Source organism: Aethalodelphis obliquidens, unplaced genomic scaffold (genome assembly GCF_003676395.1).
Source record: "Aethalodelphis obliquidens isolate GAN/ISIS:26980383/991018 unplaced genomic scaffold, ASM367639v1 scaffold64, whole genome shotgun sequence".
NCBI classification, from domain to species: domain Eukaryota; kingdom Metazoa; phylum Chordata; class Mammalia; order Artiodactyla; family Delphinidae; genus Aethalodelphis; species Aethalodelphis obliquidens.
In genome coordinates this window covers 1,834,964-1,859,341 of record NW_020838008.1, presented here as the reverse complement: position 1 = coordinate 1,859,341, position 24,378 = coordinate 1,834,964, and the positions used below count along the sequence as shown (strand labels likewise).

Here is a 24,378-nt window from a genome sequence, read left to right as displayed (position 1 = left end):
AAAGCAAAATCAGATTCAGAAATCATGACTCCCTTTTATAAAGATTTAAAAAGAGTAAATTTAATTTTTCTGTAGCATTTCAGAGTTTACCAGCTGAGATGTTTATGTTTTGTTAAGAATTGGCCTTTAAAACTATAGTTACCAAAGTATTTCTTCTTCTTCCAAAGTGAGAACTTTTGACCATATATTTTTTTTTTTCTTTTTTTCTTCCTATAGCAAGGATTTAAAGGATTCCAGGTTGCTCTGGACCATCATAATGACCATAAGACATTTATCTATAATAATAGCGAGTTCACCCTTGCTCACGGTTCTGTGGTAATCGCTGCCATTACTAGCTGCACTAACACCAGTAATCCATCTGTGATGTTAGGAGCAGGTAAGTGCCTTTGATGGCCATGTGGACGTGTGGGTGAAAATTTCCCAAGACATGACCCAGGGGCTTAACTGAGTTCTACATATAGTTCCCTGAGCCTTATCCTTTCCAGATGAAGAGATTAATTGGCCCAGAAATGTTTATACAATAAATAATGCAAAGTATTTAAAGTAGTATAGTCTTTAGAATCAACACAGAAAAGAAGGAGAAGAGAGGAAAGAAAGATGAATTTCTGGTAAAGCCTAGAATCTTATGTCAGACTTTAGAAGAAAAAACCTGTTTTCATTTCACAGACTGTTTTCTCCATAAAATCCCTGATAGGCCTTTTTGTACAGTAGAATTTAGTCTGTCTTAGATGCATTGTCAAGTGCATCTGAATTATGGCACAGGGCACTGGTCGATAAAACTTATCTACCTATTATGCAATTCTGTTTAATTATTTAATATTTACATGCAGAGTTTCATTACTCTAATGTCCCTTTAGTTTCCAAATTTTAAAATATCCCTAAGAGTTCCTCTTGTGTCCACAAACAGTTCTTTCTTTATGAATTGGACAAGTGTGTAAGGAGAACCTTCTTTGTCCAGGAATTCATCTGTTGCCACCTAAGCTTTGGACAAACCAATTTCCTTAAGATAAGATACCAGCTTGTCTGTAGCCTTTTGTCTCTTTATACCCCTGACTCCTTATTTCTTTCCTACTTCCCTGATATGTCCTAAGTCAGAGCACCCAGTGTCCCTGTAATAAATAGTCTGTATTTGCCCAGAGTCAAGTGGCCCAAGAGCCCTTGATCTTCCTCTTCAAGAAATATCTGAGGACTAGATTTTACCTTCTAGGCAGACTGTATTCCTCACCAACAAGTACACAATTCATATACTTTAAGAAGGGGCCCTTCCTATTATTTTTCATCTAAATAAAATATAATTAGAAAGACTGCTTTCCCTCCAAAAATTAAAAACTCATTCTATAATATAATCATGAATGGTTCAGGTTTATCTCTTTTTAAAAAAAAAAAAAGGCACAGCTCTTTTTATCTTTTTCTTCATGTCCATGGCTAATTTTGAGTTTACTGAATACATGTAAATGACTTTGGGCCAGCGAGCTTTTGATTTCTGTCAGGCAACAAAGATGGCAGAAAGCATCAACATGAATGGGGCTCTGTCAGGCAGTGCAGGAAGTGCAGACTGAAGTCAGTCTCCTTCCTGAAATGTCCATGGCACCTAGAGTGGGCAGCCCCACACACCGTGTCTGTGTTTACCATTTCACAGGCTTGTTAGCAAAGAAGGCTGTGGATGCTGGCCTGAACGTGAAGCCTTACATCAAAACTAGCCTATCTCCTGGAAGTGGTGTGGTCACCTACTACCTGCGAGAAAGTGGAGTCATGCCTTACCTGTCTCAGCTTGGGTGAGGGAGAAATCTCTTGCACCATTGCTTTTGTTTTATTGTATTCCACAGGTATTTTGCTAAGTCACCTTGTAATGGATGTAAGCTTATCTGATGGTGTCTAATTGTGTAGTCTTCTGTCAGATGGTAAACAGACAAACCCTCACATTCCGACAGAGCAGGGCCCTCCTGTACAGTTGTACTGGTTGTTCATCAGACAAGGGTGTCTGTGAAGAGAGCAGGGGCTGATATCAAGCCTGTGCTCTGCTGTAGCGCTGCACTCCTGGGGCAGGGGGCGTCTTTTCTCAGTTGTATGAAGGTGTGCTATGGGCTAGTGTTGGCTCTGCAACTGAATCTGCCCTTTGGTATGAAAATAATTATTTCCCATGCCTGAAAATGTTCTGATTCCTTGAAGTCAATTAGTTATTTGTTGCCAGATACAGTTTCTCTAATTAATCCACTATTCCTAATTTGGATGACATAGATTTTTGTCATGTGCCTCATAAAAGTCAGAAGTCCTTGGGATTATATAATAAGAGTAGTGAATAAAGACATCAAATGGCATATCTGATTTCAACTTTTAAAAATTCCAGATCATTCAGATAGACTCCTTATAATTTTCTTATAAATTTAAAAAGTAAATTACTTATAAAAGTAAATTATATGGAACAGAATAGAAAGACCAAAAATAACCCATACAGCTATGGTCATTAATCTTCAACAAAGAAGGTAAGAATATGCAATGCAGAAAAGAGTCTCTTTAGCAAGTGATGTTGGGAAGCTGGACAGCCTCATGTAAATCAATAAAATTAGAATATTGTCTCACACCGTATTCAAAACTAAACTCAAAATGGTTTAAATATCTAAATGTAAGACATGACACCATAAAACTCCTAGAAGAGAACATAGGCAAAACATTCTGACATAAATTGTAGCAATATCCCAAGGCAAAATAAATAAAAGCAAAAATAAACAAATAGGACCTAATCGAACTTAAAAGTTTTTGCACAGCAAAGGAAACCATAAACAAAACGAAAAGACAAGTTACCGAATGGGACAAAATATTTGCAAATGATGCGACTGACAGGGGATTAATTTCCAAAATATACAAACAGCTCATAGATCTCAATATCAAAAACAAACAAACCAACAACCCAATCAAAAGATGGGCAGAAGACCTAAATAGACATTTTTCCAAAGAAGACATACAGATGGCCAACAGGCACAGGAAAAGATGCTCAACATCACTAACTTTTAGAGAAATGCAAATCAAAACTACAATGAGGTATCACTTCACACCAGTCAGAATGGCCATCATCAAAAAGTCTACAAATAATAAATGCTGGAGAGGGTGTGGAGAAAAGGGAACCCTCCTACACTGTTGGTGGAAATGTAAATTGGTATAACCACTATGGAAAACAGTACGGAGCTTCCTTAAAAAACTAAAACTAGAGCTACCATATGATCCAGCAGTCAGTGGAATATATCCAGAAAAGACAGAAACTCTAATTTGAAAAGATACATGCACCCCCATGTTCATACCAGCACTATTTATAATAGCTGAGACATTGAAACAGCCTAAGTGTCCATCAACAGATGAATGGCTAAAGATACATATACACAATAGAATACTTGTCAGCCATAAAAAAGAATGAAATATTGCCATTTGAAGCAACATGGATAGACCTTGAGAATATCGTACAAGTGAAGTGAGTCAGACAGAGAAAGACAAATATTATATATTACCACTTGTAGGTGGACTCTAAAAAAAATAATACAAATGAATCTATTTACGAAACAGAAACAGACTCACAGACATAGAAAACAGACTTATGGTTACTAAAGGGGAAAGCAGGGATTGTGGGGAGAGGTGGGATTAGGAGTATGGGGTTAACAGATACACACTACTATATATGAAATAGATATGGGACTTACCTGGCAGTCCAGTGGTTAAGACTTCGGGCTTCCACTGCAGGGGGTGTGGGTTTGATCCCTGGTTGGGGAACTAAGATCCCGCATGCTGCGTGGCGTGGCCAAAAAAAAAAAAAAAAAAAAAGATAAACAACAAGGATTTACTGTATAACATAGGGAACACTATTCAATGTCTTGTAATAACCTCTAGTGCAAAATAATCTGAAAAAATATGTGTGTGTTTATATATGACAATCACCTTGTTGTACACCTTAACATAATATTATAAATCAACTATACTTCAGTTTTTTAAAAAAGTAAATTATAAAAAGGACTCTTAATTGAATGATTTAGAATGGATGAACAGTAGATCAAAATGTTCCCAAGAATGAAAGCTTTATAGAGACAGCCCTGTACTAAACTTACTTAAGTCAGTGGTCTCCAGGAACTGTAACCAACAGGTGAGCCCACTGAGAGTCATTCTCCATCCTGTGCTTCTCTCTTGCACCTAGGTTTGATGTGGTGGGCTATGGCTGCATGACCTGCATTGGCAACAGTGGGCCCTTACCTGAAGCTGTGGTAGAAGCCATCACGCAGGTGATTACAGAGGAATTTGTGGGTCTTAAGAGCTGTTGTCATGTTTCATATGATGTGTGATCAAAAGGCTGGTAATTTTAAGAAGGTCCAGGGAAGTATGGGATGTGGTTAAGAGTACGGTCTTCGGAGTTGAGCGAAACTTATTAACTGTATACCTTTGAGCAAGTTAATTAACCTCTGTGCCTCAGTTTTCACAACTGTAACTGGAGACAATAATAGCACCTGTTTCATAGAGTTGTGAGCATTAAGGTGATAGTGGACACGAAGGACATAGTGCAGCACTTGGCACACGTGTGCTCCCTAAACATGGTTTTGACTGCAGAAGGCACCAAAATCATTTGTTCCTGTTGTCTGAAAACTGGTTCCAAGTCAGACAAATGAATGTAAACTAAATTGCATTGGCTTGATTTTTGGCCCATAAATTCTGTAGCATTGAGAAATACTATTTGGTTTGCTTTGCATTAATTATAGAATCCCTATCAGTCAGTGTGGCTTCCTTTAGCTTTCAACTTGCAGTCTTCCCCGCCTGTTCTCAGGCCCCAGCAGCAAAATAACCAGGATGCCGCCTCCTGACCAACCTGCTATTTTCTCATGAGCAGAAACCACTGAATGTGTCTCTCAGCTGCTTTTGACCCAGAGTGTCTCCCATAGGGTCACCCTGTGTGCTCTTCTTCCCAGGAAGAGGACCAGGTGAAGGGGAAGATAAAGGGAAAACTCTGACAAATGGAGCCTAGGCATTCTCTTCTCTTTGCGACCTGCTTTTCCCCTTGCCTCACACAGGGGGACCTTGTTGCTGTTGGAGTACTGTCTGGGAACAGGAATTTTGAAGGGCGAGTCCACCCCAATACCCGGGCCAACTATTTAGCCTCTCCGCCTTTAGTAATAGCGTATGCAATTGCCGGGACCATCCGGATTGACTTTGAGAAAGAACCACTGGGTAAGATCTTTTCTGGGGGGTTACAGTTTTTCCAATGTATCTGAAAACATTACTGGGAGAAGTTATTGCTTTCCTTAATAAATAATGAAGGCTAGACCCTCCAGAGATCAGAGGAGGAGTCTTTTCTTTATGCCCCAATACACAGCTAAGACATAACTGAAATAGTTAAACAAGAATTTACTAAAGGGAGAGGGACGACAAAAGGGAAAGAAATACCCAAAGTAGTGGAGATCTTGCCATTCTGGCTTCTTCTCCAGTCCCTTCCTTTCCAGCTCCCACTTTAATCTAATGATAGGCACTGTTTTAATGTCTCCTCTGTAGGAACACATCCACATAGTACAGCTTCTTGAAATTCTGGGGACAGGATGCTTTGTTTCCTTTCCTCTGGTCTCTTTGCTGTACCCTCCTCAACCCATGCTAATAAGCAGATTAGATAATATGAAAATGGTGCCCTGGAATTTACTTTCAGGAAATCATAGCTTTAGACATACAGTTGATCATCATTATATATGGATTCCATATTTGCAAATTTGACTACTCATTAAAATGGATTTTAACCCCAAAATCAATGCTCATCACTCTCCCATGGTCACTCACAGATGTGCACGGGGTGGGGGCGGGGAGGGGTGCAGGTGTGAAAACCTTGAGTCCCTCACTGTGCCTGCTCTCAGCTGAGGTCGAACAAGGCAACATTCTGCCTTTTTTTTTTTTTTTTTTTGCTGTACGCAGGCCTCTCACTGTTGTGGCCTCTCCCATTGTGGAGCACAGGCTCAGTGGCCATGGCTCACGGGCCTAGCCGCTCCGCGGCATGTGGGATCTTCCCGGACTGGGGCACGAACCCGTGCCCCCTTCATCGGCAGGTGGACTCTCAACCACTGCGCCACCAGGGAAGCTCCATTCTGCCTTTTTATTGCAGGTCTTATACTGCAAACAAGTGTCCTGTTCGAGCTCTGTTTAGCACCATGTTTTTCACATTTTTGTGCCTTTTATTGGTGATTTCACTGTTTAAAATGACCACCAAGAGTAGTGCTAAAGTGCTGTGTAGCGTTCCTAAGCCCAAGAAGGCTGTGACAGGCCTCGTGTTAGACAGGCTCGCGAGTTCAGTGTGAATGCATCAACAGTATGTATGAAGTAAGGTGTCATGAAACAGAAACACACATAAAACAGGGTTATGTCTTGGTCAGTTGACGACCGTGTTGTGGATGGAGGCTCTTGGGAGCCTAACCTGTGTGTCCCCTGGGGGCAGTGACTGAGTATTCTCTGAGTGTGCACGTAGGCTTTACAGAACGTAACTACCCTGAACGAGACTTGACTGACTGTATGTGGCGATGAAAATGGGGTATGAGATGTTTTTCTAATAAACATTTTTTTCCCCAGGGGTAAATGCAAAGGGACAACAGATATTTCTGAGAGATATCTGGCCAACCAGAGATGAGATCCAGGCAGTGGAGCGTCAGTATGTCATCCCTGGGATGTTCAAGGAGGTCTATCAGAAAATAGAGGTGAGGTCCCAGCCCACCTGTGAGGGAAAGCTGCTCTTATGCATCATCTCTGCCACCCTTGAGGCCAGTGGCGGTGTCAGCTATACAAAGTAACATTTCTTCAGATGATTGGGGAAGTGCTTATCCATCATTTTTCTCCTAAGACTCACGTTTTTCCAGACCCCACACTCCCCACATGTTCCCAGAGTTGAACAAGTGAGCGGCAGCCTCAGGAGGAAAGGCCTCAGCTGTGTGTGGTTCCTGGCCAGCTCTCCACAGCTACTTCCTCCCTCAGGCAGCCTGGGGCGTGCATCAACTATGGTTGAGGACGCCCTGATGTCACTGTAGTGTGTCACTGAGGCATCAAATGGTTGAATGCACCTCTCAGATGTATTTGCATGCTTAAAAAATAATAATAAAAATAAAAGCCACTCAGTAGGAAACACCACCCTATCAAACTACCGAAATAAAAAAAAAACTTGGTGTGCATTTTACAAATACAGGGAAAATGTATGGGGCTCAGCATCATTTTCTGAGCCCCTTGGATGTTACCACTTTCCCTAGTCTCTGTGATAGGCTGACCCAAGGGCTTCAGCCTGGGGCTGTTGGTTTGAATGAAACAAGAGGGCAGACTGGGGAGCAGAGTCACACGGGGGTCATATTCATGCACTGTGAATCCCGCAAGCTGCTCATTGGGAAATGGTACAAGGGAGTTTGGTAGATATTGGGTTAAATGTATTTCTCCAAAGTCTGAGTCAATGGACATGTAGAGCTAATTCAAGCCAATTTGAATGCATAGCAGCTGTCTTTTACTAGCTAATGTCCTTATGACCTGGAGGTCTACTTCCCAGAATCTTCAGAGCATACATAATTTCCCCTGGGGTACAATCTGGATTATTTCATAAATTATAAGTATATGTATTAGTTATCTATTGCTCTGCAACAAATTACCCCCAAACTTAGTGAGTTAAAACAGCAAGTTTTGTTGTTTTGGTTTTTTTTGTGGTACGCGGGCCTCTCACTGTTGTGGCCTCTCCTGTTGCGGAGCACAGGCTCCCGACGCGCAGGCTCAGCGGCCATGGCTCACAGGCCCAGCTGCTCCGCGGCATGTGGGATCTTCCCGGACCGGGGCACGAACCCGTGTCCCCTGCATCAGCAGGCGGACTCTCAACCACTGCGCCACCAGGGAAGCCCACAAGCATTTTTTTATCTCACAGTTTCCATGGGTCAGAAATGGAGGTGCGGCTTAACAGGGTGTGTGTGCCTTCACAAGGCCCCAGTCAAGGTGTCATCTGGGGCTGCAGTCTCATCTGAAGACTCAACTGGGGGAAGATCCATTTCTAAGACCACTCATGTGGTTGTTGGCAGGATAAAGGACCTCACGTGCTGTGGGTGAAGGCCTCAGCTCCTCACTGACTGTCAGCTAGAGGCTGCCCTCAGTGCCTTACTAGTGGGTCTCTTCACCTGCTCTTCACAGAATGGTAGCTGGCCTCCATCAGAGCAAGTAAGCAAGCAAGCGAGGGTAAGAGGGTGAAAGTGACAGAAGGCAGAGTCTCTTTATAACCTAATCCTGGAGGTGAGTCACTAGGCCCAGCCCCTACTCAGCAGGAGGGGATCACTTAGGGGTGTGAATCCTAGAAGGCAGGTCCGTGGGGGCCATTCCAGACGCTGCCTATCACAGAGCACATGTATTTTTAAATTACTTAGCATGGTGTTGTCTTAGTATAGAGGAACTCTGTTGTGTGACCATTTAGAATAAGAATGGTTTTCACTGTGCTCTTAGCTTGAATATATGTTTGTGTTCGCATGTTAAATTTTCCTTAGGATGGACTGTGATTAGATATGCCTTTCCTTTTTTCTTTTTTCCCCAAGACTGTGAATGAGAGCTGGAATGCCTTAGCAGCCCCATCAGATAAGCTATATTACTGGAATCCCAAATCTACATACATTAAGTCACCACCATTCTTTGAAGACCTGGTAGGACTTTTTACTTTTTAACAAAACGAGTTCTTCAAAAAGTTTCTTGCCTTGCAAAATCCATATTTAAACCTTATATCCATAAAAACAAGGGAAATCTTCTCTGAAACTGATGATCAAGGAGTCTGCACTGCCCTGGGTGGGACGGGGAGGACTCCTGCTGTCCTTAGCATCTGAGGCCTTCTCTGGATGTGGAGAAAGAGAATGTCGTTTGCAGCAGCATCCCTGTTGCTTTCGAGGGGACAGTGCCAATACTTCACCTCCCTTCAAGCGTGAGATATGAATATTTTGCATAAATTCACCTCACCTTTCTAAACACCCCTGAAAAAACCAATAAAACTAGAATTTTCTATGCGCTGATATAGGGCTGTCATCTGGTTCAGGTCCATGGACCGCTACTGTTGGGGTTCCCCTGGTGACATGTTGGAGAAAACCTGGGCAAACACTGACTTACTGTGTTCTTTGGTAGACTTTGGATCTTCGGCCCCCTAAATCGATAGTGGATGCCTACGTGCTGTTAAATTTGGGAGATTCAGTAACAACGGACCACATCTCTCCGGCTGGAAATATTGCAAGAAATAGCCCTGCTGCTCGCTACTTAACTAACAGAGGGTAAGTAATGAATAAGGGGAGGAAGGCCTGAAGGCAGAAATGGAGAGAGTGAGGCCAGCAGTTCTCTTTTCATGAGGTCTCCTTGGAGTCACACTTCGGTTTTTCACTGAACCCTGGGGCTTGAAAACCAATTGGTCTTTCTGTTTGCTGCTTCGAAGCTTCCTTGGGAGGATCCATCAGCACGTGAACCCCAGCAGGGATGAGGACCTTCTTTCTGAGCAGGTGTACTCATTAGACTCAGCTGTCATCCCAGCCCCCAGCTTGGCTGACTGTTAAAGTACAAGGCTCTGCTCTTCACCTGTGGCAGAGTCTGGTTACACTTGAAGCACTCGACAGGGCTAGAACTGGAAATGCATTGATATTTCCTGGTTGAGAGACATATTCTTTACAGAGATCCACTTCAAGGATTTGCAGTTTACGCATCCATTCAGCAATCCTTCAGTCACATACCGATTTTAGCAGTATTATCCACTGTTATTTAGTATACCACTATCAATCAATGTCGGTCCCCAATGGGACTTTCCATGAGAGTCATCTGGGGATTTAAAAGTTCCTGGTTCCCGTCCCCACCTCCTGAATCAGCTTCTTCAGGGATGGGGCCCAGAGCCAATTTGAGGAACGAAATTCAACACTTTTTTTTTTCCAGTAGGAGAGGATAGCTGCCTTGCCCCTCATCTCACTTGCCTGGTGACTAACCCATTTTCTTCATGAATTTCCCTTTCTATCCTGCTCACTCATCTCTGCCTTTTCCTAGTGCACCCTATGGGACAGTCTATTCATTCAGACCAAGAATATTTCATATTCCCCAGAAATGTGAGTGTTGTAAGTTTAAGAAGATAGCCCACATCTAGAGGAGATGATGCACAGTGGGTCTGTGTCAAGATTTTTCTTTAACGCAGGGCAACTACTTTTCAAAATGTGTGGGAACTGCCTATACACAGATACATATTGTGAGATTTTAAAGGGATATGATTCTGCTTTGAGTGGGAGACACAAGTCCATCAGCAAGTAGAAAAGGGCAGGTGATATTCAAGATGAGTCAGTGAGTCCCTGCTCTTCCACTCACCCACACTGCTCGGGACACATTGCCCACCACCTTGTTCATTGAATGTTCCAAGCAAGGCCAAGTACCCTTCTGCCTGAGAGCCTTTGGTTGAGCTGGCTGTTTTTTCCTCTTGGATGCCCTTCCCCAAGATACCCTCTGAGCTAACTCTCTCACCAAGTTCAAGTCTCCCTCCATGAGTTCACGAAGTTCAAGTCTCCTTCCATGAGTTCACTCCCACCATACTCCTGTTCTCCTTGCCCTGGTCTACCTTTTCTTTTTTCTGAGGTATTAACCACAATCTAGGAACACTTGCGTAGGATGCTTTTTAAAAAAATTTCTTTGTCTCCAGCTTCTAGAATGTAAGCCCTGCAAAGGCAGAGATCTTAATTTGTTTTGTTCATTGTTCACCCACAACAGCTCCTGGCACATAGTTGGTGCTCAATAAAAAGTTGTTGAGTGAATGAATGGGAGAAAAGGCTTCTAAGAACAAACAGAAACTAGAGAAACACAAGATTGAGGCTGGAGGAAGAAACTAGAAAATGAGCAGTGACCAACACCTTTTTAGATTGGTGATTATTGATACTCTAGAGAATTGAATGAAAGGAGATATACCTTCTCATAAAAATGTACATGCACATTTTGGACATAATTTCAGGGGTTCATAGCCACACTCACCTACTCCTGAAGCCCATAGACTCTCAATCTTCAAATTAGATCTAACTAATAAATCATTAACCACACGCTTCCTAGCATTATAAGAAACAGCCCAGTGAACTGGTCACCATGTTCATTTTAAGATGTTGTTACTCATTTTGCAAAGTGTCCTTTCATTGGGACCCACAGACAAGATTTTTCTTTGATTTTAGGACCACCGATAGCTATTCCTGTCTGCCTCTTTGGCACTGCCCTGATTTTGATCTTACGAGAATTCTAAGTCATGTCGCCAGTTATGTGTCTTTTCACTGCACTGAGCTCCTGGTAACTTGGGGACAAATTTGAACCTACTTCTGTTTAGTTTATAGAAGGTATTTTATGTGTCCCCATTCTTGGCTCTACCTGACTGGCCTACCCTGAGTATTCCCTTTGCTTCCTTTGTTTTTTTTTTTTTTACCCATTTTTAGTATTTTACCTTTTGTGAAGCTTTATAGGCTACCCTACTGAATCAGTAAAATAAATACTCTTATTAAAGTCCCTCCCGATTGCTCTACTCAGGTTTATAAGACTGTAGGTTGCTGCTGGGAGCATACTGATTCACAATCCCACCTGCCACCTCTCACTCTGCCCTCAGTTGAAGCCATGGGAACAGCTTTTCTGCCTTGGAGAACAATACTTAGCAGACTTAGAGAAACACCTAGGTTTGTGGGTTTTCTCTTTTCTCGGGGTAAGCCAAGTTTAATCTTCTCTCAGTTCACTGAACCAGTTCCCCTCCTGCTTTCGTTATCAGCTTGACTCCACGAGAATTCAACTCCTACGGCTCCCGCCGAGGTAACGACGCCATCATGGCGCGGGGGACATTTGCCAATATCCGCTTATTAAACAAATTCTTGAACAAGCAGGCACCACAGACTATCCACCTGCCTACTGGCGAAATTGTGAGTATTGTGTCTTCTACTTCATTAAGAAGCCAGAATTTCTCAGGCTCTGGGTGGTTGGATGTTGGCACCATCACTTTCCTTTTGGTCTTATTTTTATTTCACAGCTCATCCTACCTCTTGCTTTGTACAGTCCCTCTTGCCAGGTGTCCATGTATATCAGAGTTCATCCTTGATGGAGAGGCCCTTTACACTGGGAAAGCTTTTCCTGCTTAGAGATTCTGCTTCATGTTTTAACTAAGTCTAGTCTCCTCGGAGTTGAGCTTAAAAACCTCTGAGTGAAAGTTCGTCAGCTCAGAGTACTTGAAGGGGAAATTCCAGGTTAAGGTGGAGGATATTTATGAAGAAGTGCTATTTTATTGGGCTGGCCAAAAAGTTCGTTTGGGTTTTCGGTGGCCTCGTATGGAAAAACCCGAATGAACTTTTTGGCCAACCCAATATAACTTTAATAGCATTTAATTAATCTACCATATCACTAGGAAAAGAAGGAATGTACGGGATTGTGCAGGCCTGCTTGGGTCCTAATAGGAACCACTTGGAGTTGGCATATTACAGCTGGAATTGTCCGTGCACAGATGGCAGGCATATGAGAGGTGGGGAAGCCTGCACTTTAAGTCAGACAGGCCTGGGTTCAAGTCCCAGCTCCACCTCATATCAGCTGTGGAGCCCTCAGCAAGTTATCTCCCTCTCTGAGCCTCATTTTTCTTACTTGAGAAGTAGAAATAATATCTACTTTTTAAGGCTCTGAGGCTTAACCTGGAATGGAACGACACGTAAAACACCTAGCATAGCATCTGGCACAGCAGCAGGTCCTCAGGGTCACTTCCCTTCCCAGTGAATGCTGTGAAACCGCATGAAAACTGGTTAAGCTACTTAAGAAATAACCCTCACAAATCATTTTAAAATGATAACGGCCAAATACGTCTGTGGAACTTACTCCATCCCAGGTGCTGTTCTAAGCTCTTTGCATATACTGACTTGTTCAATCCTCATAACAACCCTTTGAGGAAGGTACCATAATTCTCCTTGTTTTAAGTTGGCAAGTGGAGCCTAGAGAGCTCATGTAACTCCCTAAATTCACAAGTCTGAGGAGCTGAGATTAAAACCCATGGAGTCAGGCTCTGTCCGAAGTCAACGCTCTTGACCACCAGACACACTGCCTCACTTGTAACTGGTTCTATGTTTGTAAAGCAGATTCATCATAGACACTCTGATCACCTGGATCCAGCACAAAGTCAGTGCCCAGGAGATACCTGCTCAGTGAATAGCAGGGATGATAAACTATTAAGTGAAAAAGATACAAATAAATGGTAAAATCCCCGAGAGACGAAGGGGAAGGACTTGCAGTTACAGACTTTGGAGGCCTCCAGGATACTGTCACAGTGAATCTCCCTCATTTACAGCCCTGCCATTGCACAGAAGTCCTAGTCAGTTGCTTAGTGCCTCAGCTTAAATAAGGAAACAGAATGAGAGATGAAGAGACATTTGAGTCAGGCCTTGAACTTGGAAGACAGACAAAGAACAGAGGAATATAAAGGACAACAGATAATGGAAAGAGTAGAAGAAAACTAAGGAAAACAACTGTCTCCTCAGTGATAAGAGATGATTTTCTGTTGCTGTAAAGTAATCAGAAGACAAGAAAGAGCTCCTTAAAAAAAAAAAAAGCCCCTAAAATTTCACAGGAAAAGCTGATTAGTTGAGAATATCTTCCAGAATATAGAAAGACAAAGGGGAAATTAGAAAATGTAAGAAAATTAAAGACTGAACTGAGGAGGGCCAACATCTGATTGAATAGAGATGCTAAAAAGAACAGACAAGATCTGAGAGGAAATTATTAGAGAATTAACACAAGAAAATTCCTCAACTGCAAAATCTGAGATTGCAGGTTCAAAGGTCCACTGAGTGCCCAGCCACATGATTAAAGAAGACCCACTCCAAGTGACATCATTATGAAATTAAGACAGCAAAGTTGGGAATTCCCTGGCGGTCCTGTGGTTAGGACTCCGCGATTTCACGGCTTGAGGGCCTGGGCTCGATCCCTGGTTGGGGAACTAAGATCCCACAAGCCGCGCGGCACGAACAGCAGAGGTAAGGAGATCTAGAAACTTCAGAGAGGGAAAAACAGCTTATGTGCATTGTCCTGGGGATCAGACGCGCTCACAGCAGCCCAGGAAACAGACTGAGGAAAGTTATTGGGACCCTAAAATCTGTGTCCCTCATACTTCCAGCCAAGTGAGATTAAAGTAATAACACATTCAGCTATTCAAAAACTTTAAAAATACCCTCAGTCCCAGTCTCAAGAAGCTACTTAGTAAATGTATTACACCAAAATGAGGTAATAAACCAAAAAAACAGGAAGATGTAGGATCCAAGAAAAAGAAATACAGGGAATCGACAGGATGTTGGGGAAAGAATAGGAATGCACCATGTCCTCAGAGAGCCATCAGTCCACATAGGAATGTTGGGTTCCAGGAGTGACACCCCATGAAAAAGATTTTTAAATTAGACTGCCTGATAGATTTGAATGTCTTTAGAGAAGACCTGTATTGATACTTTAGGCAGTGCATTTGGGAATTAATTAACAGGTAGGGACACAGAAATAGGTGAGCACACATACAAAAATTTTATTCCAGTGGAAAAAAATTTTTTAATTGCCAAGAAAAGGAAATCAGAGTATATTATATGGCTCAGCTATAAGTGGCATTTACATAATCAAAATGTATGACAATGATATTAGAAGGCCACGGAGAGTAGGGGGTGGGGCAGGGGAAGGAGCGCGGTGGTTAAAAGAACTAAATCATCAAAGTAGGAAATTAACAATAAAAAAGGAGAAATGAAGAACTGGCTGATTAAATACTTAGGGATACAGAGGCACAATACAGAAGAAACCACTAAATTTTATGTTTTCTTCAGAAGAGCGGGAGAGTACAGGAGCTGATGCTTTATAAGCTGCTTGCTACTCTCAGTTTGGCTCACGTATGAGAAAAGCCAGGAGCTCGCAATTCTAGACCTGCTTAGTCCCACTCATCTTGGGTTCCAAGACCTGCTTTGCCACGGGATTGTCAGCTTTGCGGTAGTTTTGAAAGCACTTTAAAAAACACACACTCCCACAGTCTTAATATACAAAGCTACTAATAGATATCTCTGAAAATATCAGGTAGGTTGTTTCTTTCTGGTCTTTGAAAGGATCCAGGCTATTTGGCTAGAGCAGGCTTTCACTGGTTTTTTGTTTGTTTGTTTGTTTGTTTTTAAACAGTTTCTATATTCATGAGCTCTATCCAGCTAAAGACATACAGAATCCTACCCAGATTTAGGCGATGCCGTGTGACATCAACCACAGTCTCCATCCTTTCACCGCAATAGTAATTTGTGAAAGCCTACTTGAGAATTTGATTAGACACCTTTCTAGAGCTCCTTTCAAATCAAATACTCCTTCTTTAGGACAGATCTTATTTTCTGACTTAAGTAGCCAGGAGAAAACAATGTTTTATTACTCACCAGCAATGATATCATCTCTTTGTGAAGTCTCAGCTCAGCGGAATATTCAGAGTTCCTGTGAGAAACAAATGAATCTATTTGTGTAAGATGTTTCTCATATATACTAAAAGGTCCATTAATCCTTTCCTGTCCTTTATTGATTGGTGCTTCCATCAGTGTTTCTACTGTCTCTACCTTGACCTCCATGTAGAAGGGTGACAAATAAGAGTTTGCATTTTATGTAATTTCTGAACACGTGACCTTCTTTCTGTTTGGCTACCCTTCACAACTGACCATCACTGAGTTTCTGGTACTCAGTCAAAACCCAGGTTTAGGTGGGATTCTCTGCTTTAGCTGTAAAATATTTTAATCAATGGAAGAGTTAAAAAAAAAAAAACTGATCTAATTTCCTATTTTTCCCCTGATGCCCTAGGATTTGAATGTTTTTCTAAAACTAGGACAATTAGGCATTTCACTTAACAGTATAAAATTCAATTTGACAGAGGTACGTAGATGGAGTTAACTGGAAATTTGTAGACCAGGCAACTGACTGGTTGAGTGTTACATTGACTTTACGTTGGCTTGGCCGACTACAGACACTTCTGCCCCTGCATGTCCCACCAGGACTCACTGCCCTGTGTCCACACTCTGTGCCTTTACTGTGTCTGTAAAACCTTCCTCTTCTCTTCCTCAGCTTGACGTGTTCGATGCCTCTGAGCGGTACCAGCAGGCGGGCCTTCCCCTGATAGTTCTGGCCGGCAAAGAGTACGGCTCAGGCAGCTCCCGAGACTGGGCGGCCAAGGGCCCTTTCCTACTGGTGAGTAGGATGCAGAGACACCCCTGCAGGCAGCTGCCCCTCTGAACCGGAAGGGAAGCTGGGAGGGAGGCCAGAAATAAAATGCTTTGCTTTACTTTCCAAGATGTTGAAGAGCAAAGCAAGCTTGGGAAAGCAGGGAATGTTTATTCATCTCCTGCTTCTTGGTAGATTAGGATTTACTTCACTGAGTGAAGGGTAATCTAGAGTTCACCGGCTTCCCTTAGATCAAACATTGCTGTCCTGGGAGCTGTGGATCTTTGGGGGTGTCTACAGAGCAGTTGGGGGGAGGGTCCCGAAGTTTATCCATCCAGAAGTGTGTAGTATGTGTCTTTTTTTTTTTTTTTTTTTAATGGGGAAGGTTTCATGGTTTTCATAACGTTCTCAGAGGTTAACACCTGAAGTTTATTCAAGGCTCTTGTCCCAGGTGAATGTGAGGAATAAGCTACTGCTACTGTATCGTCAGGTTCACAGAAGGGAAAAAGTAAGGAGCCTGAGCTTTGGATAAGCTTGGGGAATGCACTTTTTAACAGTTGCTTATCACTGCCTGTGAAAAGTCTGCATACAGGCTCAGTAGAAAAGGAAGCCCTCTCTGTATGTAGACAGTCAGCTCTTTGGAACCTTCAGCCATTTCAGGGCTTGACCTGCATCAGGTGTCCCTGTGGGAGGGGCCACGCAGGACCTTTTACCTTTCGAGCATTTGCTTGCCCTGAAAGCAGGACACACTCCTGGTGACTGACTTTAATCCTCAGGATAGGGTAGAATAGCTTAGCTGATATCAATTTAAATAACGATGGCTCGAGCAAATCAATGCACTTGGCAGATGCTAAGTAAGTTGATATCCACAAGTACAGTAAAAAAAAAAAAGATGGCTGTCTGGCAGGCAGCCCTCCAGACTCCCAGGCTTCTGAAAAATGTCTTTGAACATCACACCTATTTTTTTTTTTTTTTAGGCAATCAGTTTGCAGTGGGTGGGGGGGAGATGTTCTTATTAGTTGGTAATTTGTCAAAGGCCTGCCTTTTCTAGAAACTGCTGAAAAGAACCTAAGAAATTACAGAAGAAAGGATTTTAGGAAGGGAGCTGGGCGCTGCAGGGAGCAGTCAGGTGGGGACAGTGAGATCTGGGGAAATAAGAAGAGACCTGGCACCGAGGGGCTCTCTAGAGGCTCGCTGGGCTGCACCAGCCACAAGACCAAAGAAGGAGCCCGGATACAGCGACAGAGACATCAGTGGTTTAATAGAGGGGGGCTCTTACACATCGGAAGCAAGGTCCTGGGGCAACACCCCACCGTGTGCAGCAAACAGCAAGCAGGACACAGCAAGTCTTCCCTCCCCTGGGGGAGAAGGAGGCTACCATTTATAGGGGGGGATTGACGTCAGGTTGGCTCATCAGTTACCAGGGAAACCAGCAGCTGGGGCCTGTGCCTCACAGCCCCTCAGGTTAACCACCACCACTAGGGCAGATGTTTCCCTTTAATAAACTAGCAGGTGGGGCCGTTCTGACTTAAGGGGCAGGGGGCAAGCACATTCATGTGAGTAGGGCGGAGGTGAAGCAGGGACTGGTCGAGCAGGGGGATGTACAAAGAGCAAGAGAACAGCCATCTTGAGGGGCCTGACCATACACGTCTAGACTTCTCTACAGAACTGCTCCAAGTTCTGTCTGCCCAGACAGCAGTACACACTTCATTCTGTAGCTGCCCAGCCTCGGCCACTAGGCAACCCCGGGCTGTCCTCATGCAGAGAGGGACAGACAGCTGTGATCTGCAGTGCTGCAAGGCCCTTTACACAGAGCTTGAGATGTGAATGACCTGTGTTTACAAAGATTACCACTTCCCCCAAAATAAGTATACAGTACATATATACATAAATCCATACAAAATATCTACTGTCCTAAAGAATCTGCCCTTCCTCTATAAATTTGCTTTTAAATTTGGAAACACCTTGATATTTTAAAAAATCACCTGTGCCTGGATCTCATTCCCAGAGATTCTGGTTTAACTGGTAAGGGGAAAGGCCAGGACATCGGGCTTTTAAAAGTCTCCCCAGTGATTCTAATATTCAGCAGAGTTTGAGAACTACTGCTCTATAGCCATGGTTCTCCTAAATTAAAAGAATCACTGTCTTCTCCCACCCATGCTCCCTGTTAGAGATTCTGATACAGTAGACCTGGGGTAGTACCCATGAATCTACATTTTTTTAAATTAATTTTTATTGGAATATAGATTTACAATGTTGTGTCAGTTTCGACTGTACAGCAAAATTAATCAGTTATACATATACATATGTATAACTCTTTCTAAGATTCTGTTCCCATATAGGTCATTATATTGAGTAGAGTTCCCTGTGCTATACAGTAGGTTCTTACTAGTTATCTATTTTATATATAGTAGTGTGTATATGTCAATCCCAATCTCCCAGTTTATCGCCCTCCCTTCCCCCTTGGTAACCATAAGTTTGTTTTCTACATCTGTGACTCAAGAATCTACATTTTTAACAAGCTTCCTGAGTAACCCTGATTCAGGGGATCTTAAAAGTGTACCCTAGATATTGAGACCTTTTAGGGGTATCTTACTATTATATTACAGTTAACTAACATTTGAGGATGGGATATTCTAGTTAATCAAGTATCCTGGTTTATTGATCACTGCTGTACATTGCCAGTTATAGATCATAGTAAAATGTACTTTATAGGAAGCTTTATATCAAGATTATATTCAATGTAATTTGATCCCTGAAACAGGAAGTATAAAAGCAGCACACAGTAGGTAATCATTTACTTTCTCTGTAGTATGTTCTGAAAGTTGTTTTTATTAAATCTTCGGTGTCTGCTGATGCATCTACAATAATAGCAAAATTCAAGGGGAAAAATGAATTTTCTTTATGTTTGTTTGTGCTGATGTTTCCAGATACAGTGGAAGTTTGCTGAGAAATGTTGTATCACAAAGTGGCTAAGTGTGTGGTTAGACTGCATGGGTTCAGATATTGGGTAAACCACTGACTACTAGGGTACAGGGGCACAATAATAGCAAGGGTTGGGGGAGGGTGGGAGGAGAGTTCATTTCAGCGCCTACATGCTGCCTACACAGTGCAGGCAATCAGTTAAGCCTGGCTACTGTGTTATTTATAACTAGCGGGCAATGTTTTATGTAAACAATTAATTGCTACTTATGAAGAATTTAGGTGTGAGAAGAGTTTTGACTTACGAAGCCTTTGTAAAGTGTCTGTGTAACTAAAGAAAAACTGTCCAAACTACTCTGTTGGCTCATCAGGGAATCAGAGCTGTCCTGGCTGAGAGTTACGAGCGTATTCACCGAAGTAACTTGGTCGGGATGGGGGTGATCCCCCTCGAGTATCTCCCCGGGGAGAATGCAGACACCCTAGGACTCACAGGGCGGGAACGATACACTATCAGCATTCCAGAAACCCTCAAACCACGAATGAAAGTCCAGGTCAAGGTAAGTCGGCGCCTTTCCATGCCAGGCCCAGCTCAAAGGCCCTGTGTTCATCATCAATCTTGTTAGAAGGAAATCAGTGGGATTTGGAAGGAAAAATAAATCCCTCAGTAGACATGCTTTAGACTTAGGAGTTCTACTAGCACCTTTCTGACCTGCCAGCACAGTGATGCCACACTATGTCGGTTTATTATTTATTCTGTTTACTCATAGAGTTATCAGTTCCATCCTTCCTCCCAAACCTGCCAGCCCCACTGTCTCCTGTTCCTCCCAATCTCAGCCCAGAGAACGGTGATGAAATCTCAGCGAAAGGGCATTTTCACATTACCTTAAAAACCTTCTTAGGGGCTTCCCTGGTGGCGCAGTGGTTGAGAGTCCGCCTGCCGATGCAGGGCACACGGGTTCGTGCCCTGGTCCGGGAAGACCCCACATGCCGCGGAACGGCTGGGCCCGTGAGCCATGGCCGCTGAGCCTGCGCGTCCGGAGCCTGTGCTCCGCAACAGGAGAGGCCACAACAGTGAGAGGCCCGCATACCGCAAAAACCAAAACAAAACACCTTTTTAGGGCTTCCCTGGTGGCGCAGTGGTTGAGAGTCCGCCTGCCGATGCAGGGGACGTGGATTCATGCCCCGGTTCGGGAAGACCCCACATGCCGCGTAACGGCTGGGCCCGTGAGCCATGGCCGCTGAGCATGCGCGTCCGGATCCTGTGCTCCGCAACGGGAGAGGCCACAACAGTGAGAGGCCCGCATACCGCAAAAAAACAAAACAAAACACCTTTTTAGGGCTTCCCTGGTGGTGCAGTGGTTGAGAGTCCGCCTGCCGGTGCAGGGGACGTGGGTTCATGCCCCGGTCCAGGAAGATCCCACATGCCGGCTGGGCCCGTGAGCCATGGCCACTGAGCCTGCGCGTCCGGAGCCTGTGCTCCGCAGCGGGAGAGGCCGCAGCAGTGAGAGGCCTGCGTATCGCAAAAAAACAAACAAAAAACACCTTTTTATTATAAACCTGTGAAAAGAGACACACTCACCCCATCCTGAGCCTCACCCCCAAGCGGCCGACTTTGATTAGCCCAAAGGTGAAAAACACAGTGCCCTGGATGAGGTAAGGATGAAGAACCAGCACCATGGTCCCAGAGTGACCTAGCTGCCCGACAGACTAAGCTGCTGAGCTGTGTCCCAGGGTCAGCAGCTGGGCCAGTGCCTAATGGACAACCTTAACGAAACATCTGGTGACTGCCGACACTTCCATCCTCGGGCAGTCCCTGGAGGAAGTTTAAAAAATATCCCAAACGCCACTACTAGCTACTGCCCTGAGAGGCTATTTCTAATTCTCAGGTCTCTCACTTCCATCACTTATTCTCTGCAGTGCTTGCTTTACCGTGTAGATCAGTACACTGGGGATCTTGTTAAATAAAATGCAACTTACTGCTCAGCAGGTCTGGGCTGGGGCCAGCGTGCGCCTGTCCCCGGCACTGCCGGAGTGTGGACCACACTTGGAGGGGTAGCCTGAGGGCAGGCCGGGCAGGATGCCTCTGGAAAGGGCTGCCTCGCTTCCTCCCTCAGCGATTCTTCTCTGCTTCTTCGTCCTCCCAGCTGGATACCGGCAAGACCTTCCAGGCTGTCATGAGGTTTGATACCGACGTGGAGCTCACTTATTTCCACAACGGGGGCATCCTCAACTACATGATTCGCAAGATGGCCAAGTAGGCCCTGGTTTCCTCGGAGATGGGCATCCTGGCCGCAGCGGGGAGGAAGCGCAGTGCCTACAGCCCGCAGGCCCTGGCATGGCAGTCTCTCCACCCCAGCCTTTCCCCTCCCCTCTCCTCCCCTCCACGCAGGGGCGCTTCCAGCCCAGGGTGCCCTAAGGTTCCAGTGCCCTCCGGTGCACACAAAATCAGCAGTCTCTACATGCTGTATTTTTCTTAATCTTTTTATCTTTTTCTAGAATTTGGAAGCTTAGAATGGTGGGATTATCAGTTGTGCCAGAAGGGAGAGCTGAGCCCTTTACAGTTACTGATCACAGAATATGTTGATTTTTCACTCTTAGCCTGTACTGTTCAGCTGAACACAAATGTCTCCTGCCCGATTTTTGGTTCCTCTGTTACCCTCTGCTCAATGAAACCTTTCCCTTGAGAGTCCTTTGCCTCTGCATACTGTCCCAAAGTTAACTGACAAGGCAGAGAAGAACTTTTTCACACTTCAAATCCTAGCCATGACTGTGATCCCCTCGCCCCGCCTTTTCCTCCAGAGTGAATGATCCAGACACCTCGTGGATGGCTCAGAGGTTGAAATTTTTTGATTATGTACCTTTTGATAGATCAACACTGAAGAAATATGGAGGTTTCTTTTACTATATTCAAACATTTTCCCCAGAAAATGTTTCATGTATCGAGAGAACTTTAGATGTGGTTTTGGAGAGAGATGCAGAACATTTCTAATTTGAATACGATTAAATCTATTTTCAAGGAAAACTTTTTGACTTTGGTACTGAATTCTGCTGTGTGTGTGCCCCTCGTTTTGGGATATGTAGAGCAGAGCAGATCTCAGACTGCAGGATCCTGAAGCCTGGATGACCTTCGAGTTCTCCTCTTTTTGTAACCACGTCAGTAATATGCAGGTTAAATGGCTGTGTTGAACCTCATTTGGGAGCAAACAAGAAGGTAGCAATAGCCTGGTAGCAGTAGCAATCATGTAGTCTGGTGAACGGATCATAATTTTTTTATTTTCATCTAGGTTATCTGCTCGTTTTCATCACTGAAGTCATTTCAGGGCACATGTCTTAAGCTACTCCAGCTGCCATAATGAAATATCATAGGCTGAGTGACTCAAACATCAAAAATTTATTTTCTCACAGTTCTGGCGTCTGGAAGTCCAAGATTGAGGTTCCAGCAAATTCATTTTCTGGTGAGAGCTCTCTCTCTTCCTGGCTTACAGCCAGCTACCTTCTCACTGTGTCCTCACATGGCCTTCCCTTAGTGCATGTGCACGGAGAGAAAGCACGAATGAATGAGCTCTCTGGTGTCTTCGTCTTACAAGGGCCCTACTCTCGTGACCTTTTTTAACCTTAATTACTTCCCTAGAGGTTCCATCTCCAGAGTCACAGTGTCCGGGAGGGCTTCGACATATGAATCTTGGGGGACAACATTCAGTCCATAACAGGGCACCTTAACAGCTTACAAATTAATCTTGTAATGAATTTTAAGTCTCAACTTTAGCACTCAGGGTTTGTGCGCTGGTCAGTAGAACACCTAGGATCAAATCCTGTCTCCACCTCTTCCCAGATGACGGACAAGGCAGGTTATTGAGCGTCCTTGCCTCTGACGTCCTGGGATCTAGCTTCTGTTCATGAATAAAAATTACAAACAGAACCCTGTTGCACAAGAAAAGGCTGTGACCCTCAAATTAAGAGCAGTCCTAGGATAAAAACACTAAGAAGGGTTGAGAAAACAGACGTCCACCCCTTAGCCCTCCATTGCGGAGCGTGGGAGCAGCCTGGTTCCCCACAATCAGTGCTTATGAGGAAACAGATTCCTGCAGCTATGACTTCTGGAATGGGGTCCCTTCACTTCTGGACTCCCCTCCTCTACCTCCAAACACACTATCTTGTTCATTGATAAAATGTCTCAGCCAGTGTCCCATCCTTACTCTCCACAAGGCTGAACAAATAGACCCCTTTTACCTGGTTTCTCAAGAAGGCACTGGGCTGCTTACTCTCCAGATTAGAAGTGTGCTGCTCTACGCTAGACCCAGCCCCTCCTTCCTCTCTATGGGATTCCCATCTCCTTTGTTCTTAGTTTTCTAAATCCATTCCTGCCTGATCTCTCCTAGGGAAACAAGCGCTCCTTGGTGTGCACAGTGAGTTCACTGACCAACTTTTTTAATGCAGCAGATAAGCACATGTGTCTTTGGCTATTGGACAGCCTTCGTGTAAGTGAAGAATAATCTAGGAGAAGGATATATTAGTCATGACTCTTAGTTGTAGTGTTAGAAGCACAATTCAAACTGCCTAAAGCAAAAAAAAAAAAAAAAAAATTGGCTCAAAGAACTTGAAGAACACGGGTGGCCATGGCGGCAGGTCTGATTGGATCTATGACTCAAACAGGTTCCTTCCCTATCGTTTCCCCTCTCGCCCTTCATTTGTGATGGCCTCTTTCTGGGGCGGGCCATGTGCGGGGGGATATGGCCACTGGCAGCTCTGGGGTCACAGTTAATAATTTGTGGTTGTAGAGATCTGTCTCCCAGTATTCCCTAGGCTAAACATACTGGAAGTTTGCTAGTCACCTAAATGAAGAACCTTACTTTTGGCACAGTTGGCCTTTCAGGGTTGAGTTAGGACAGTGTGGCGCACCCTGCAGGTTATGAGGAGCAACGGAGAGCTGCTTCTGAAAAACAGGAGCCAAGGTTCCACTGGCTACCTTCTTTGGAAGTTGTTAAATGTCATGACCACAAACAGAATTTAACATCCAAGTAGTTTTTGTTCACCCAGACAGCCTAATCATTGTGCACAAAGATTACAGAATTACAGCTGATATTTTTAACAGGTTTAATAATTTGCATCCCCAAAACTGAGATCTACTTTTTAAATAGATTTGTTGAGTGGAATTTAGTTTTATTACATAATATAATAAAACAGAGTTACTGGTATGATCCTGAAATTAATACTCCAGTTTGGTTCTGGTTGTCTAGTCAGCATCAGGGCTGAGTATCTGCTATTGTGCTTCTACAGGATGTT

General features: G+C 43.8%; 1 protein-coding gene across 1 annotated transcript in view; it reads left to right on the top strand.

Moving 5' to 3' along the window:
- Nucleotides 1–22,117, top strand: part of ACO1 (aconitase 1) — a 59,846-nt gene extending 37,729 nt beyond the window's left edge. The window contains exons 11-21 of the mRNA XM_027088902.1: nucleotides 217–376; nucleotides 1,640–1,775; nucleotides 4,178–4,262; nucleotides 5,043–5,199; nucleotides 6,577–6,701; nucleotides 8,553–8,657; nucleotides 9,127–9,269; nucleotides 11,759–11,906; nucleotides 16,078–16,200; nucleotides 19,467–19,652; nucleotides 21,240–22,117. Coding sequence (XP_026944703.1) covers nucleotides 217–376; nucleotides 1,640–1,775; nucleotides 4,178–4,262; nucleotides 5,043–5,199; nucleotides 6,577–6,701; nucleotides 8,553–8,657; nucleotides 9,127–9,269; nucleotides 11,759–11,906; nucleotides 16,078–16,200; nucleotides 19,467–19,652; nucleotides 21,240–21,353 — 1,482 coding nt within the window. The 3' untranslated portion in view covers nucleotides 21,354–22,117. The remainder of the gene's footprint in view (nucleotides 1–216; nucleotides 377–1,639; nucleotides 1,776–4,177; nucleotides 4,263–5,042; nucleotides 5,200–6,576; nucleotides 6,702–8,552; nucleotides 8,658–9,126; nucleotides 9,270–11,758; nucleotides 11,907–16,077; nucleotides 16,201–19,466; nucleotides 19,653–21,239) is intronic.
- Nucleotides 22,118–24,378: the final 2,261 nt, after the last annotated feature.